Source organism: Triplophysa dalaica, chromosome 20 (assembly GCF_015846415.1).
Source record: "Triplophysa dalaica isolate WHDGS20190420 chromosome 20, ASM1584641v1, whole genome shotgun sequence".
In the NCBI taxonomy this organism is placed as follows: Eukaryota; Metazoa; Chordata; class Actinopteri; order Cypriniformes; family Nemacheilidae; genus Triplophysa; species Triplophysa dalaica.
In genome coordinates, this window is record NC_079561.1 from 15972100 (window position 1) to 15987188 (window position 15089).

At 38.2% G+C, this 15089-nt stretch overlaps 2 protein-coding genes across 3 annotated transcripts; one reads left to right on the forward strand and one right to left on the reverse strand.

Moving 5' to 3' along the window:
- Positions 1 to 5855: 5855 nt before the first annotated feature.
- On the reverse strand, positions 5856 to 10790 carry cbx5 (chromobox homolog 5 (HP1 alpha homolog, Drosophila)). Of its 2 annotated transcripts, none has more exons than XM_056733081.1 (6): positions 10646 to 10790; positions 9549 to 9619; positions 9241 to 9476; positions 8775 to 9006; positions 8341 to 8441; positions 5856 to 7417 (listed from the first exon to the last, which is right to left on the reverse strand). In XM_056733081.1, exons 3-6 carry the CDS (start codon positions 9378 to 9380, stop codon positions 7276 to 7278), a joined length of 615 nt encoding a protein of 204 aa, XP_056589059.1. In that variant the 5' UTR covers positions 9381 to 9476; positions 9549 to 9619; positions 10646 to 10790; the 3' UTR covers positions 5856 to 7275. The 2 variants fall into 2 exon arrangements, with proteins under 2 accessions (XP_056589059.1, XP_056589058.1); XM_056733080.1 differs by having other exon boundaries at positions 9241 to 9456; positions 10646 to 10789.
- A 394-nt stretch (positions 10791 to 11184) lies between these two features.
- hnrnpa1b (heterogeneous nuclear ribonucleoprotein A1b) lies at positions 11185 to 14279 on the forward strand. Its single transcript, XM_056733079.1, has 11 exons — positions 11185 to 11340; positions 11853 to 11972; positions 12112 to 12258; positions 12365 to 12575; positions 12663 to 12755; positions 12857 to 12997; positions 13079 to 13138; positions 13221 to 13397; positions 13487 to 13648; positions 13728 to 13802; positions 13988 to 14279. Exons 1-10 carry the CDS (start codon positions 11329 to 11331, stop codon positions 13793 to 13795), a joined length of 1191 nt encoding a protein of 396 aa, XP_056589057.1. The 5' UTR covers positions 11185 to 11328; the 3' UTR covers positions 13796 to 13802; positions 13988 to 14279.
- Positions 14280 to 15089: the final 810 nt, after the last annotated feature.

Sequence of the window (15089 nt, forward strand, 5' to 3'; positions counted from 1 at the left end):
ATGAGTTTTGATGATTTGATTTAGGTTTGCAAATGTAAGATATTTATCAATTTGTATAACAGTTATATATTAGTTTCTTAAACGTTAAATCTGAATGTTTAGCAAATAATGATAGGGTTTAACTGTAATTATAACAACAAACTTTAAATTAGACTGTGCTTAACTGTGAAATAGATGGTCATTAACCGTAATTAAAACAAAAAACCCTAGAATTTGACAATTATAAACTGTTTTAAGAACAGCATAAACAAGTAAATTGGACAGTTATGAACTGTAAAAAAAGATGGTCATGAACCGTAATTAATACAATGTACCCCCTGGAATTTGACCGGTATAAACAGTTTTTATAACGGCATATGCAAGTAAATCGGACAGTTATGAACTGTAAAAAAGACAGTTAAGAACCGTAAAAGTGAGTGAAGTCCTGTACTACTAATAACGGTGCAACCGTCTTTTTGACGGTTAAATTCTGGCAACCACAGCTGCCAGTTTTTTACCGTAAAATTTACGGTTTATTTTTTACAGTGTACGTTAATCATATTATAAATATATGTTACTTTATATAATATTTAACATGACATACAGTATAATTGTTTTATCCAACAAATTTTTAAATTATACTGCCCAACTTTTAAAAGTAATTTTTAAATTTGGTTTTATTCTGAGGCAAAATATATTTTGATTACATAGAAATTTCTTAGGATACCAATTTTTTATTTTAAGAGTTATTATGAGAGTTTCCATGTGTCTGCCCTGAAAGCCAGCGGATTACACGGGTATTCGCTAGAGAAATCCTTCCCGCAAACATCAACCTTCCTAAAATTGAAATCAGTCATCCTCTGACACTTCACAATTGAGATGCATGAGATAGTTCTGCGTTTCCATGAGACAGATGTGACCGATCCCCTCTTTGCCAGCTGGGTTGGTGTGCACATGACCATTGTGTGCTTGCTGTTGGATCATAGAGCCATCTGGTTTCAAACTCTGCCATATAATCACACAGTGTTCTCTTGGGATGTTGTAACTCAGGGTCTCTATTGTGCCATGTCACGGTTATGCGGCCTATGCTCAGGTCGGCATGCTGTGGGTTAAAACTGGTGGCGGGCGAGCCAACGTATAAACGTGTCTTTCTTGAATGTGAGTGGATTAACACTCTCCACACATCTAGCTCAGCCATGAAACTCAAGAAGACTTTTGAAGCAAAATAGGCGCCGATAAGTCGCTGTCGTAAATTAAAGAACACATGCTGACCAAAAGCAATCCATGGTCTTCCTGGTCCAGGGGCATGATGGGATGCAGGAGAGGCCAGCAGGTGGGCACATTTGGCTGACCTTTTCATTCAAAGCCTAGTATTGTAATAAGTTGGCTGTTATGTGAGAAATAAAGATGACTATCTTTTACATTAAAATCCTTTTGAGGTTGTAAACTTCTATATCCTCCTTGTGTAGACTCGAAGGAGTTTTTCCACCATCATAAACACACACACAAGTGTGTAATTTCATACTAGATAACTGAAACGGTTACTGAGATGATACAGTGCCAGTCGTTTTAGATGTACCACGATCGGTGCAGACTTAATATGCATTAAATAACAGTCATTCAGAGAAAACTAGTGTAATACTAAGTGAAAAGCCATTGAAGCCTAAATCGAGATGGGAATTTGTTCTAGTATGATGGGCAGTATCAGCAGAGGGGTCAATTTTTATGCTGGAGGAGGTCACGCACACCACATTTAAAGACAGATGTTATATAAATCACATAAATAAATATATAAATGTGAATATGCAGTTGTGGTGGCCAATATTCTAGTGTGAGAGAATGAAGCGCTCTACAAAATTGAAAAAACTTCCAGAATTTTGTTAGCTTAGCAACTTCAGCTACTAAAAATGGCCTGACATTATGCCACATAGTGTCACTCCATCTCCTTTATGCCCGTAGTGAAAATGAATTTACTGTCTAATTACAGAACACGGCAGGCGTTGAACGAGCACAAATCAGCCATCATTAACAAATTGCAGAAAAATGCCATTTTGTAATTGAAGTATAGATCTGAATCAATATTTAAAAGTCCCAGTGGGTTTCTGAGTGAATGGCGCTATTCTATTGGACATCTAGACGGGCGATGATAATATCTCTTTTTCTAATAACTGCACAAAATAAAACCTTATTAAATCTATGCAGCATTTGGTTTCTTAAAAAAAAGGATATTAAAGGTATACTTCACCCAAAAAAATTAATTCTGTCATCATTTACAAATCCTTTTACCAAACCTGTATACATTTCTTTATTCTGCTGAGCACAAAGAAATTTATTTGGAAAAATGTTACCTACTGACAGGTCTGGGACATCATTGACTGCCAAAGTAGGAAAATTAAAATGGTAGTCAAAGGTACCCTTGAACTGTTTGTTTCCTAAATCCTTCGAAAACTTTTCTACTATGGTAGTCAATGCTGACTCAGAAAAGTCAGTTGCTAACAATTTTCCAAATATATTTTTGAGTTAAAAAGAACAAAGAAATGTATGCAGGTTTGGAACAACTTGAGGCCAGTGTTGGATAGATTACTCTGAAAAAGTAATTAATTACTAGTTACTCATTACATATTCAATAGTGTAATTTTGTGTAGATTACTGTCCAAATTACTCTGTCCAAAAAGTATTTAGTTACTCATTACTAATTACTTTCTATATCCTACATCAACCTTGATTAGTTAAGTGATTCAAGGATAGACATGAAACGGCTTATTTAATTCATTCAAATAAATAATATCATTAACTGACCAAAGTATTACAAATGGAGATGGTGGTCTAGTGTGTTAAACCACTGAACTGGTAAATCAAAAGGTTACTGGTTCGATCCCAGCAGCCACCACCAGTGTGTCCTTGAGCAAGACACTTTACTGCATGTTGCTCCAGGGGGATTGTCCCTGTAATAAGTGCACTGTAAGTCGCTTTGGATAAAAGCGTCTGCCAAATGACTAAATGTAAATGTAAATGTGAGAATAATACATTAAAGCACAGATTTAAAAGTAAGACTTTGAATTTTGTTGTCAATTACACTATTGCACATGCATATATTTCACAAAGTATTTAGTTTAATTACATCAGAAGTAACTGTAATTAAATTACAGAAAACATATGAGTAATCCCTTACTTTACTTTTTCAAGGGAAAAGTAATTAAATTACAGTAACTAACTACTTAGTATCTAGTTACACCCAACACTGCTTGAGGGTGAGCAAATTATGACGAAATTTTCATTTTTGCTTGGAGTATCCCTTTAATAATAAATGCAGCTTAACATCGGAGATTGCTCACAATCAACACACAGCCACCACCAATCTTAATGAAAGTATTAAAAATGAATATTTATGATATACATGCCTAGAGTTTTATAATTAGGATGTCCTTAAGGAATGTAGTATTTCAACTGAACCTCTTCATGTGGCGCGTAAATAATACATAGGCCTACATAGCAATGTAATGATTTGCCCAGAACCTCCATTTTTAGGATCCGGATCTAAGCTGTATCTTCCTGTTGAGCATCCTTAGGATACCAAAGCTCCAGAGGCGATGTCGTCCGCTGCCCTACCCTATCGCAGCTTTTACCTCCGGCCTGTTAAAAATGGTATCAGCTCGTAGAGGGCGAGCATTAGCATTTGCATTTTATTGGAGGCATGGAGATTTAGGGCTGTGGATACATCAGCTCTGAGCAGACAGAATTAGTTAACAATGCATTATCTGCCTTTTATGGCTGCCATAATTCTCTCACTCCCCCGCCTAAGGGAAGATGGGGGTGGAAGAGGACTGGACATAACAGCAGACAGCTCGCTCTGCAGTGGGGGCTGCCGGTAGACGCCGGGCTTTGTGTCTCAACGCTTTGCTGCACATTAAACGCAATTGCAGAGCGTGGCTGCAGCATCACTGATTGGTGAGAAGAGAAACTGCAGAGTGAAGTCATCAGGGATGTACGGCTCTTATGGTGACCCGATATACCGCAACGAGGCAATAAGCGGCTCGAAAAGGTCACGTGTAACGATAGGACCTTGTGTTCCTAATGATGGCGCACATAGTCTAGATCTAAAATTCAGCAAAATTTGGGTGTAATGGGGCTTGGTTGGTACTTCAGGCATTTATCGGTTGGCAAAGAGACGTGGAAAAACTGCAACACATCTTTCAAACTGTTCTTCCGAGGGCTACAGAATCTGCTCACTGATCCAAAGAAAGGGTTGGTGTGATTGTGTGTATGTCTGTGTGTGTGTGTATAGGTGAGTTTGGACGATGATGCAGTGTGGATCGAATACACTGCTGCAGTTTTTCCAAACTTCAGCCCTCGACCACAGCTGTTCAGTGGTCCCCCTGACGACCATCTATTTGAGATTATGCACGGCAAAAACTCATCAGACCACATTCATCCCGGAAATCGCACGCACGGACTCCGTTCACCGCTCGCTGGGTTTTTGTGTCTCAGCAAACATATTAGGCATGCAACTGCTAGATGTGCTTTTTTCGACTAATTGGTTGAGTTTGGTTAAAATGACTAAAGGTTAACCCCTGGGTTTATGCACATCCTCATAAATATACATTTTCATCAATTTTCATGCTTATGTTTTAGCATTAGTCATTTATTTCCCGACTGAAACATGGTTTAACTCCTTAAGCCCTTCTCTACAAAAGGTTAAAAATCAGTAATCAAATTTACTCACCCTTATGTCAATACAAACCCCTTTAACCCTCTTTACGTTTTCATACAATGGAAGTGAAAAGGGACTGAGCTTGTCGGTCCTAAACAATCTGTCTAACAGTATCTTTTACGCTCCACAGAAAGAATATCAGTCACACGGGTCTGGAAGAACACAAGGGACAATTTTCATTCACTCATCCCAAATTTTTTTTGGGGGGGAACTGTCCCTTTAAGATCACAGTCCTGTTGTAACAGACCAAGTGTGACGACTCTCCAGCGTTCCATAAAGCACAAAGGCGGTCTCTCAGCTATCTGCCTAGACTTTTGCTGCCCAGGGCTGAAAATTTACTAGTGACCTCAGCATTCCTTTTCGGAGCTAAGCTGCCTTCCCCTTTTCCCCTTTGGAAAATTCCACCGCCACTAAGGTAGTCAAGACAGCGGCCGCCAGCCAGTATTAAAGGAGGGATTTACACTCTTAAGATCCAGACTGCTTGGAGCGGAGGCCATGAAGGAGTATTCTAGAGAAAGGATATAACATAAAGAGAGCAGAAAATATATAATAGCATAAGTCAAAAACTTGCAGGACCATGTGCATTCATCTACAAAAGTTTATATGGGTAATGGACTGGACACGTGTCCTATGGCGTGACAGCAAATATAAAAAAAAAAAAAAACTGTTATTAATAATAATATATTACTTTATATTATTTCTTTTTTATAATATAAGAACAATAAAGATAAATCTCTCAGGCTAGTTTGTTTCACTAAATTTGTACTTTCACACTATAGGACACATTTATTTGTCAACTACCCACAACTTAGCTTATGAACTAGAAGAAAAAAATGTCACATTTATATAAATGTTTTGCAGGAGGATGCTGCTACATAAAATGAACCAACACTGAAATAAACTATAAACTCCATCATTAATATGTAAACAGAGTTAAACTGTAAGCAGATCCCTTAAATTTATGAAGCAAATTAGGAAAAGTATTTAAGTACAAATACTCACAAAGTACAAACTGAGCAGCAGATCAGAATTAGTCCATTATGAAATCTGCTGGTACAATTTAGCAGTGCTTCTTAAATTAAACGTCATTCAGTCCTAAACATCTATGGATATTTTTTTGATATTTTTACAAAAACATATCACAATCAATTAGTAAACTGTCTCATACAGTAAAGATTAAATTTATTTCACATGAACTTCAGTCAAAGATCCAGGGGTTTAGGTTTCCATATAATTTTCAACGGTTAGTGTTGAAAACGGTTTACTACAATTTGGTACAAGACATAAAAAGAATGTGCAATTAACATTGTAAAAGACATCTAACGATTCACATATTAAAAACTACCAGAAATGATAAATCTTTATAAATGAACATGGCAGGGAATATGACAAAAACCATACCACCCCTAAAATACCTGTTTTAAACTAAACAGATAACCCTGTTTTTAAACTTTCCCTCCCTTTACAAACAATTTTCAAATCTCATTAAATGAAACATTCAAAGAAAAAATACTGATGTCAAAGTGGACTTCATCCCTACCATTTCCCTTTTCGTAAATAATACATTGACAATCATGTAGACCATCCTCATCTTTAACATATATCCAGTGGCTTTACAACAAGAACACACAAATGAGAATAAAACTCTAGTGTGGTCAGTCGACCTTGATAAACACCTGTTTATTGATTCAACTACATCAAATAAAAAAGTAAAACAAGAACCAGACATACACTGACACTATCATATAAATGAGGAGAGTTCTGGGTTCAGGAACCCTCGATGGGAGTGTGTTCACTGAATCAGCCACAAGAGGGAGTTTATTGTCAGACTCATGACCAAATGCCATGTATGCCAAACAAAAATGAATCTCCCATTTCACTCATGCATGAAGACTATTGTCTGTCCTTCTTGGGAAGAAACACTGATTAGTTAAAAGGTAAGACAGACTAAAAAGGGACAATTTTGCAACTGATATTTTTCTTTTACACGTTAGAGAAATTACTGTTGACACAGATAAAAAAAAACAGAGTAATCTAAAATAAATTCTGATTTGACAAATAACCAGAAAAAAATGGTGGAAAGATGTTATATCAAATGCGATGCAACATTCAAAATCCATCACGTCTTTATCAGTTTTATATCTATTACCCTGGGTAGAGTCAGCCATGTTGAGCAATTCTACAAAATCAACGCTGTGAATGGTTCGAACTTTTGACATGTACGTGTTATCGTTGCACATCTATACTATCACACAACACATCATAAGAACATAGTTGTAGGGGCACAAATACACAAATCCTGACAAAACAAAAGCAAGAACAGAGAATAAGAGAAAAATATCACATTCCACCACTGCTGCACCTATCATTCCTAAAGCTCAACAGAAGATCCCTTGAGAAGTTGTTTGGACAGAGATGCTTTTTCATGGACGGAGGCCGTCAAGATGGGCAGTACCCTCCTTCACTACCTGGCTGTTCCTCTTTTAAATGGTCCGTTAAAAGTTGGCTATAAGAGTGTCACTGGTGCGACACAGGGGATAAGGTTTGGAGGACTTAAGTTTTAATCCTCCTCCCCTCTCTGTCCTTTAAACTGCTGTGGCACTTTTCTCTTTCTTCTCGCCATCTTCGTGCCATGTCAGACGCTCCTCGTAAAAGGCAATGACGATCTGCGGGCACTTGTGATTGGCTTCCTTTGCGAGCACAAGGTCTGCCTCATCGGAGTCTTTCCTGGGATGGAATAGCAAGCAACAAAAAGAAACAAATACATTATGTGGAGTACCAGCATACAATAATTGATGGATTTTATTTACATAGCACTTTTCAAAATGTGCGGTGTTCCAAAGCAGCTTTACAGGAGAAAATCAGAAAAACACAGAAAAGGTAAAACACAGCATAGTGCATGGTGTTTATAGAACATGCAAGATCCTTCTAGTAAACTATATCTAATAAAAGCATTCTCCCCGTGGGCAAGCCAACACTGTCCTGTGGCGAGGAACCCAAACTTCAATGATAAATAAATGGAGAAAAAAAGACACTCGGTGACTTTGATTAAATGTTACTGAGCAAATGTTTATGAAGAATAGGGAGCGCTTATAAGTTGTGATTTAGGAAATGTCAAGTGTTGAAACTGTTTATGTCTAATTTGGTCTTATTTCAAGGTTTTATTAGGATGATTGGTGCATGATTTTGAAGTATAATGTTCTTAACCAATAAATAACCGATTATGTAATATATGACCAGTGTATATTCTTTAAACTGATTTTGGTATTAGTTTGTGAAAAAAAAAAAAACTTAAAATCTGAAAAGTAGTCAATTAAAAGCAGGGATAGTTCAGATTGTGGGGGAGGGTAACATGTGATATTTGGTGCAAAAAAATACAAAAGAATGTAGATAGTTGATTCTCACACAGGGTATGTGTGTGATTGTGAACAGTCTGAAGACAATGACAGATGAACGGGGCCGTCTGCTGTGTAACAGATGCAAGAAAACAGACTAAATGTGAGCTTTCACCATGGCCCTATTTACACCTGGCAGAAACTTGAATTTTGTGAGCAGTTAATCTGATTTAAAGGGAAGGGTATTAATCAAATCAATTAAATTGAACATTCTCAATATATTTTACTTGACAACGATTCAAACCAAGTACTTACCACTTCATAAGGAACATTAGGTCTCCACAGGAGTCTGTTGCTCCGATAATCTTTTCTGGCTCTAGACCTCGCTCAAATCCTCTTGCTACAAGGATCTCATCCTATAGGAACAAAGATGATGCAAAAAAACCTCACATATACAGAGAAACAAAGATGCTGACATCATACACAGGGTCTAAAATTACAACGCAACATGCAACAAAAGTATAGACGTAATTGACTTGCTAAACCTATTTTTTTGTTATATTTGGTTGGTAACTTTATAGTTTATACTGTGTTTACTGATGTCACCTCAGGCAAACTGGTTCCTCCTGGCTAACTCACTTTGGATAAAAGCATGTCCCAACTGAATAAATGTAAAGGAGGGCTGCAACATATTATACATTTATATTGAATGATAAGACTGACAGAGATGGAGTATTTTGAGCCGTTACCTCTTTCTTCTTCTTGGGTTTGGAGCTACTGCCATTCTCCTCCTCTGAGTTTTTCCTTTTGCTGGTGCTGCTACTGCTACTGCTGTCCTTGGAGCGGGCTGTAGAAGAGCCTGTGCTGGGGGTCTTACTGGTGGGTGTGCTCCCACTGCTGGCTTTTTTGTACGTCTTCAGGAACTCTCCAATAAGCTCAGAGCAATCCAGGTTCTTCTCTGGTTCCCAAGTGTTGTGTTTTCTGCAAGCATGAAATGAAATAATTATCTTTATTTCATTTCATTTTTTCATTATTTCACTTTTATTTATTTCATTTATTTCACTTAACACTAATGTATTAGGTACCAAAAAAAGTAAAATATGCGTTTTCAAATATGCAAGAAATTACACAATTTAAGCTATCAGCATCCAAAGATGAGGGGCACAGGCAAAAGCTACACAAAAAATACATTTGATTGGTGAAATATCGACTTACTCCGAGAAGCCTTTCCACTTGAGGAAATATTCTACACGCCCCTTCACAACCCTCCTGTCCAAAACCTTCTCCACCACATACTCTTCCTCATCTGAGGAAGCAGCTCCATCTTCTTCACGGTTCTGGTTCTTCTTTCCCATGTCTGTTTTTTAACAGTTTCTTTTCATAAAAAACAGTGGCTGTCCGATTTCTAGCTCACAGAGGAAAACAGCCCCACTGAAAGAGTTTAAAAGACACTAAATTAGTGTTATAATTAATTTGAAATGCTATGTAAAAAAAATAAAAAACATTGTGATTTTGGCACTCACATGCTTCTGTTTTAGGCGGAGACCTCTGAGCACAGTTGATCTTGGGCTTTGATCATTCACACAGAACTCCCCTAAGTAAACAAAGTGTTTGAATGACATTTTCTAAGGTATCTCTGTTAAAATGGAAGACTATGGCACAAAGACAAACAATCTAAATAGTTTTCTTGAATGTAACAAAAGTCGGGAATAAGAGTACAGCAAAAAAAACAAAAGAGGACAGATAGAAAATGGCTAAATAATAATAGGCAAATAAAGTGCACACAATGTTATCAATCTGAAGGCATAAAGCACGCTGTGTGATTAGCCCAAAATGTATGTTGGTCATGCACCTTTAATTTCTAAAATCACATTTTTTTTTTATTTTGAACAAGAGACACTACAAACGTCCTATGAGTTCTTCTTATCTTAAAGCAACCAAGAATGCAGGCAAGCAAGGCCAAAATATTTTATAGCATCGAAGAAAAGCTTTCATAATATCAAAATAGACGACAAACTAGTCACGTGAATTTCCTAATACGCGATCTCCTCCGAACACCACACCACTAACTGTTTTATAATAATTCGCATATTATTTAAATGCAACGTTACTCGCATTGAAATGTAGTGCTAGCATCACTGCTAAAAATGCTAGAAATTCCACTAACTATTGTTGTTAAACTGACTCAAAACTCAGGGTACGTGAGGAAGAAAATAAAAAATGAGTCCAAGATAAGGTATTATGTTTGTGGATTTATAAAAGAGTTAAACGAGCCAATGCCTTCAAAAACAATAAACAAATATAAACAACCGTGCACGTGATTGCGAGCTAAATTAACTAGACGACTCTACACTACTTGTCTCAAATTAGCAGTTTTACCCATTTCGTATTAACATTACAACAAGTACATTTAGACTCGGATTTTATCATTCATTTGAATGTTATCGACGCGCGTGCTAACACATGAAACCTCTGCTTAGCAACACCAAAGGCCGCGCTGATTTTTACCCGGTTTTGTTATCTTAAAACACAGATGCAGATACCTTAAATCGCTTTAAATGAAAAGTGCGACTTACAACCATAACGCCTGATATTTATTGTGGTGAATATTTATACTTACTGAATGTTTTTTTTCTATTCGTGTTGGATAATGGGGCTGCGGCGGTGGCGTTTCCCTGTACACAGGAGTTTGCTGCTTCTCTCGCACGCATCCGTCCATTCACGGTTCAGCCAATCAGCGCACGTTTGCTGGACCCACTCTCGCGCCAAAACGACCTAGAGCACATACAAGGGGATCCGCACGCGCTACCCGAAACCCTTCTAAAATCAGTTTGTTACAACATTATTTATAATCACCCTGTTCCATTGTTAGAATTTTAAGGATTAAATACATTAAGACTGTTTTAAAATGTGAAAATGCTTTATCATGAAGATGAAATCATCAAGAGAGGCTCACAATTAATCAAATCTCTAAATATAACATTTCATTGTTTTACTTTATAATTTGTTCATATTTCATTTATAAGCAAAAAAAGAAAATTGTATTTATCGAACGAATATTTATTGGTAATCCAAATAACGAATGCTGCGTTGTCCAATTGGCTGAATGTTATACTGACTTGATACTAAACCAATCAGATAGTCGCAGTTTTCATAACAAAAGCGTTAGCGGGAAATGTAAACCAATCGTCGTCTACAGTAGGAGGGCTCCATGTTTACATAAACGTCGTATCTACCCTCTTCCCCCTGTGTCTCTCTCACCGACAAGCGAGTGGCGCAGCACGGACATAAATAGTCGGTAGGATGTCTAAGGAGGTAGGTGGCTTTGCAATATCATTGGTTTTGCTTAAAAGACTTAGCTTTAGCGTTGTCGGCAATTTTCTGCAATATTCGCTCCCGCCCTGTACTGGTAGATTTTAAACTGCGGTTGTTGCTCTTTGTTAATGCTTATAACGTGCACGGACGGCCATTTTAAATCCTGTAACCCCTATCTATACAAAGGCCTGATGGTAAAATAATATTCACTTTAATCTTATCATAAATCGTTCAATTTCTAAGTCGTTATAGAATGCACTGCATATATATGATGATTTGCAATAGACTGCATTGACCCTAAGTGTTTAAAAATAAATGCAACGATTCTCTCACATAGGCCATATGGGCTGTTACCAATATGGCCGAGGTGTTTCTACCCCTCCCCCAACAGAATGAGCCATTTTTTAAATGTAATTATTTTACGGTTTATAGTTGTTCTGTTTAACGCAACATATTACTTAAAGTTATGGGCCTATTTAACGCTTCACAATTATTATGGTATATATATTCAGGGCCCACCACGCGAACCCGAGCAGCTGCGGAAGCTTTTCATAGGAGGCCTCAGTTTTGAAACGACAGATGATAGTTTGCGGGCACATTTTGAACAATGGGGCACGCTAACAGATTGTGTGGTAAGTTTCTGCTTTTTATTATTTAGAAAGGTATTTTTATTTGTTGCTAGTTATTTGGGCAATTCAAAATACACGTGCGGTCCAGGACTGATCTCTCCTTCACATTCAACGTGCTTTAAAGGCTATATGTACTCTTCAGGTAATGAAGGATCCAAACACTAAGCGTTCCAGAGGTTTTGGCTTTGTCACCTACTCTGGCGTGACTGAAGTTGACGATGCTATGAATGCACGCCCCCATAAGGTCGATGGCAGGCTTGTGGAGCCCAAGCGAGCTGTGTCCCGGGAGGTAAGTTTAGTCTGGTTTCTTTACTTTCCTAAGTGAAATGCAGTCCTCTTTGTAAGGTTTTTGTGAATGCAAATGCCTAGTTCAATCTGTGGTGTTAATGTTTCAGGATTCCAACAAACCATTTGCTCACACAACTGTAAAGAAGATCTTTGTGGGTGGTATTAAGGATGATACAGAAGAAAACCATCTTCGTGACTACTTCACAGAGTTTGGCAAAATTGAGGCTGTTGAGATTATGGTTGACCATAAGACTGGAAACAAGAGAGGCTTTGCCTTTGTGACATTCGATGATCATGATTCAGTCGATCGGATTGTCAGTAAGTATTTTTCTGGGTTAGTTCTTTTTTTCTTTTTTTAGTTTTGGATTGTTGCAGCAAATTAACACTGGTCTTTTATCCCCTTAGTTCAAAAATACCACACTGTGAATGGGCACAACTGTGAAGTCAGAAAAGCACTCTCCAAACAAGAAATGCAGAACACCGGAATGAACATGAGAGGTGATGTCTCTCTCTTTATTTTATGTGCCTATTTTTCTCTGCCTCAAACATACAAATTGTTTTCCTGGAAATGTATTCAAATGCTGTTTTGCTCCCTTTAGGCCGTGGTGGTGGTGGTGGAGGCGGCGGCGGTGGTGGTGGTGGTGGTGGTGGAGGCAACTTTAACAGATATGGCAATGGAGGTTACAACAATGACTGTGACGGTGGCGGAGGGGATAGAGATGGATACTTCGGTGGAAGAGGTATGTACTGAAGTGGACAAGTGTCTTCAAAAGTCATATAATGTTGTAAATTGCCATTCATGTGTCGCTGTCTATTCTCAGGAGGGAGAGGTGGTGGTGGTGGTTATGGAGGCGGTGACTGCTACAACAATGGATTTGGAGGTAATTTGTGTTTTAAAATGTCCTTCTTTCAGGAATCTGATTTCCTGCCTGTTTCTACAATGTTGCTTTTTCCTGTATTTAGGTGGTTATGGTGGAGGTGGCGGCGGTGGTCCTGGTGGTTATGGTGGTAACCGTGGATATGGAGGTGGTGGTGGTGGTGGAGGAGGACAGGGTTATGGCAACCAGGGTGGCGGTTATGGTGGTGGCGGCGGCAGTGGGTATAATGATTACAACAATGGCAATGGAAACTTTGGCGGTGGTAAGTAGCTTTAGTTTCCAAGCTAGAAATCAATGGCCAACTTTTTTTGGCTGTTCTATCAAATAACTGCATGTTTTATAAATGTGCAGGTAATTTTGGAGGAGGTGGTGGAGGCAGTAACTACAGTGACTTTGGGAACTACAACAACCAGCAGTCTAACTATGGCCCCATGAAAGGAAGCTTTGGTAGTAGTAGTGGTGGTGGTGGTGGTGGTGGTGGTGGAGGAGGAAGAAGTTCTGGGCCATATGGTGGTAAGTTCATAGAAATTACACTTCTATTGGCATTGTTTGTCATTTGCATATTTTAATCCTGATTGTGCTTCTATTTAAGGAGGCTATGGTGGCGGTGGCAGCTCAGGAGGTGGATATGGAGGTGGTTCTGGAGGCAGACGGTTTTAAGTTTAAGGTTTGTACTCTTTCTCCCCATCTGCTTTGAATAGACTTATTTTTGCAGATGACTCGCGTTTGTAGGGTAACCGTAGAACCAGTAAGTCATGGACTTGATCGTCATTACTAAAAATGTATATCTGGTGTAGAAACCACCCTCAGGTAGTCTGCAGCTTAACATTTGTTGTTCGTATTGTTCAACAGGACTATGTGCTTTAGGAGAGGAGAGCAGGAGAGGTGACAGGGCAGATGCAGGTTTACATCCTAGATCTGCTCAGCCAAAAAGGTGTCAGGGTTACAACTGCTACCAGAAGAGGTGTACAGTAGTGCAATCATGTGTGGGACGTCATGAATTTTGTCATCATTCAGACTTGTTTTATATTGTCAATGGAAAAGCATTCCAATGAGGTTTTATGTAGAGTTACTTTTCAGTTATGGATCTGATTTCTGTAACCAATCAAGGTGAAATAAAAACTCCTTTTTGTTTTTTAAAAAGCTTGCTGTGTTTAGTCATTGGGGTTTCTGGGGGTTATAGTGTAGATGATATAAACTATGGGCTGTAGATCTTCAACATTTTATAACATTAAAGACACCAAGTACAAACTGGGAGCCATTTTAATGTTACAAGCAATTCAATGCCCAAATGTGTAAATGTAGTGAATCAAATGTGTTCCAAAAGAGTACCGCAAGTGTAGTGTACATCAGGCTGCAAAGCAGTGTAGCCATGGAAACGAGCTGAGGGAGTAGCACGATCATCGCCCTGTGACGAAGCAGAGAACAGGGAGAGCAGGTCTTCACTCAAAGACTAGCAGGCAGCATCTACCAAATGGCTTTAATAACCTCTGTAGGTAAGAACAGACTTCTCAATTACCGCTGGTAACTGTAAAATGTAACCTTTTATTTAGCAAAAGCTGTAAATCAACTTCGCATTCAGTGTTGTGATGGAAGAGTAAATGGAGTTAGCATAGTCTTGGTGCACCCGATTTCTTAACTAATTGCATGCACATTTAATAAGTGTGGTGTTAGACTTTCTAATTCTAAGACTTGCCTTTTTCATTTAGGATCCGAGTGAAATTCTCTAGTGGATTGGCACTTGTCTGTCTAAACTGGCGAAGTGATAAAAGGTACTCGTGATCTGCCTCAATGTAGTTCTTTTGTTGGAGAACTTTCTGATATTGTTTCTCTCATTCTAGGACCATGATGCTACTGTGAAAAGGATTTTATTTTTTTAAACGTTTTTACCAATAAACATTTTAATGCTATAAATGATGTGGCGCCTTTATTGTCAACTTGTATACTGAATGCT

Coding starts and splice junctions, on each gene's coding strand:
- cbx5 (XM_056733081.1), bottom strand. CDS start 9,380: ATGGGAAAGAAGAACCAGAACCGTGAAGAAGATGGAGCTGCTTCCTCA. Junction 9,007..9,240: donor AAGTGGAAAGGCTTCTCGGA/GTAAGTCGATAT, acceptor TCATGCTTGCAG/AAAACACAACACTTGGGAAC. Junction 8,442..8,774: donor AACCCAAGAAGAAGAAAGAG/GTAACGGCTCAA, acceptor TTGTTCCTATAG/GATGAGATCCTTGTAGCAAG.
- hnrnpa1b (XM_056733079.1), top strand. Junction 12,756..12,856: donor CACCGGAATGAACATGAGAG/GTGATGTCTCTC, acceptor TGCTCCCTTTAG/GCCGTGGTGGTGGTGGTGGA. Junction 13,139..13,220: donor CTACAACAATGGATTTGGAG/GTAATTTGTGTT, acceptor TCCTGTATTTAG/GTGGTTATGGTGGAGGTGGC.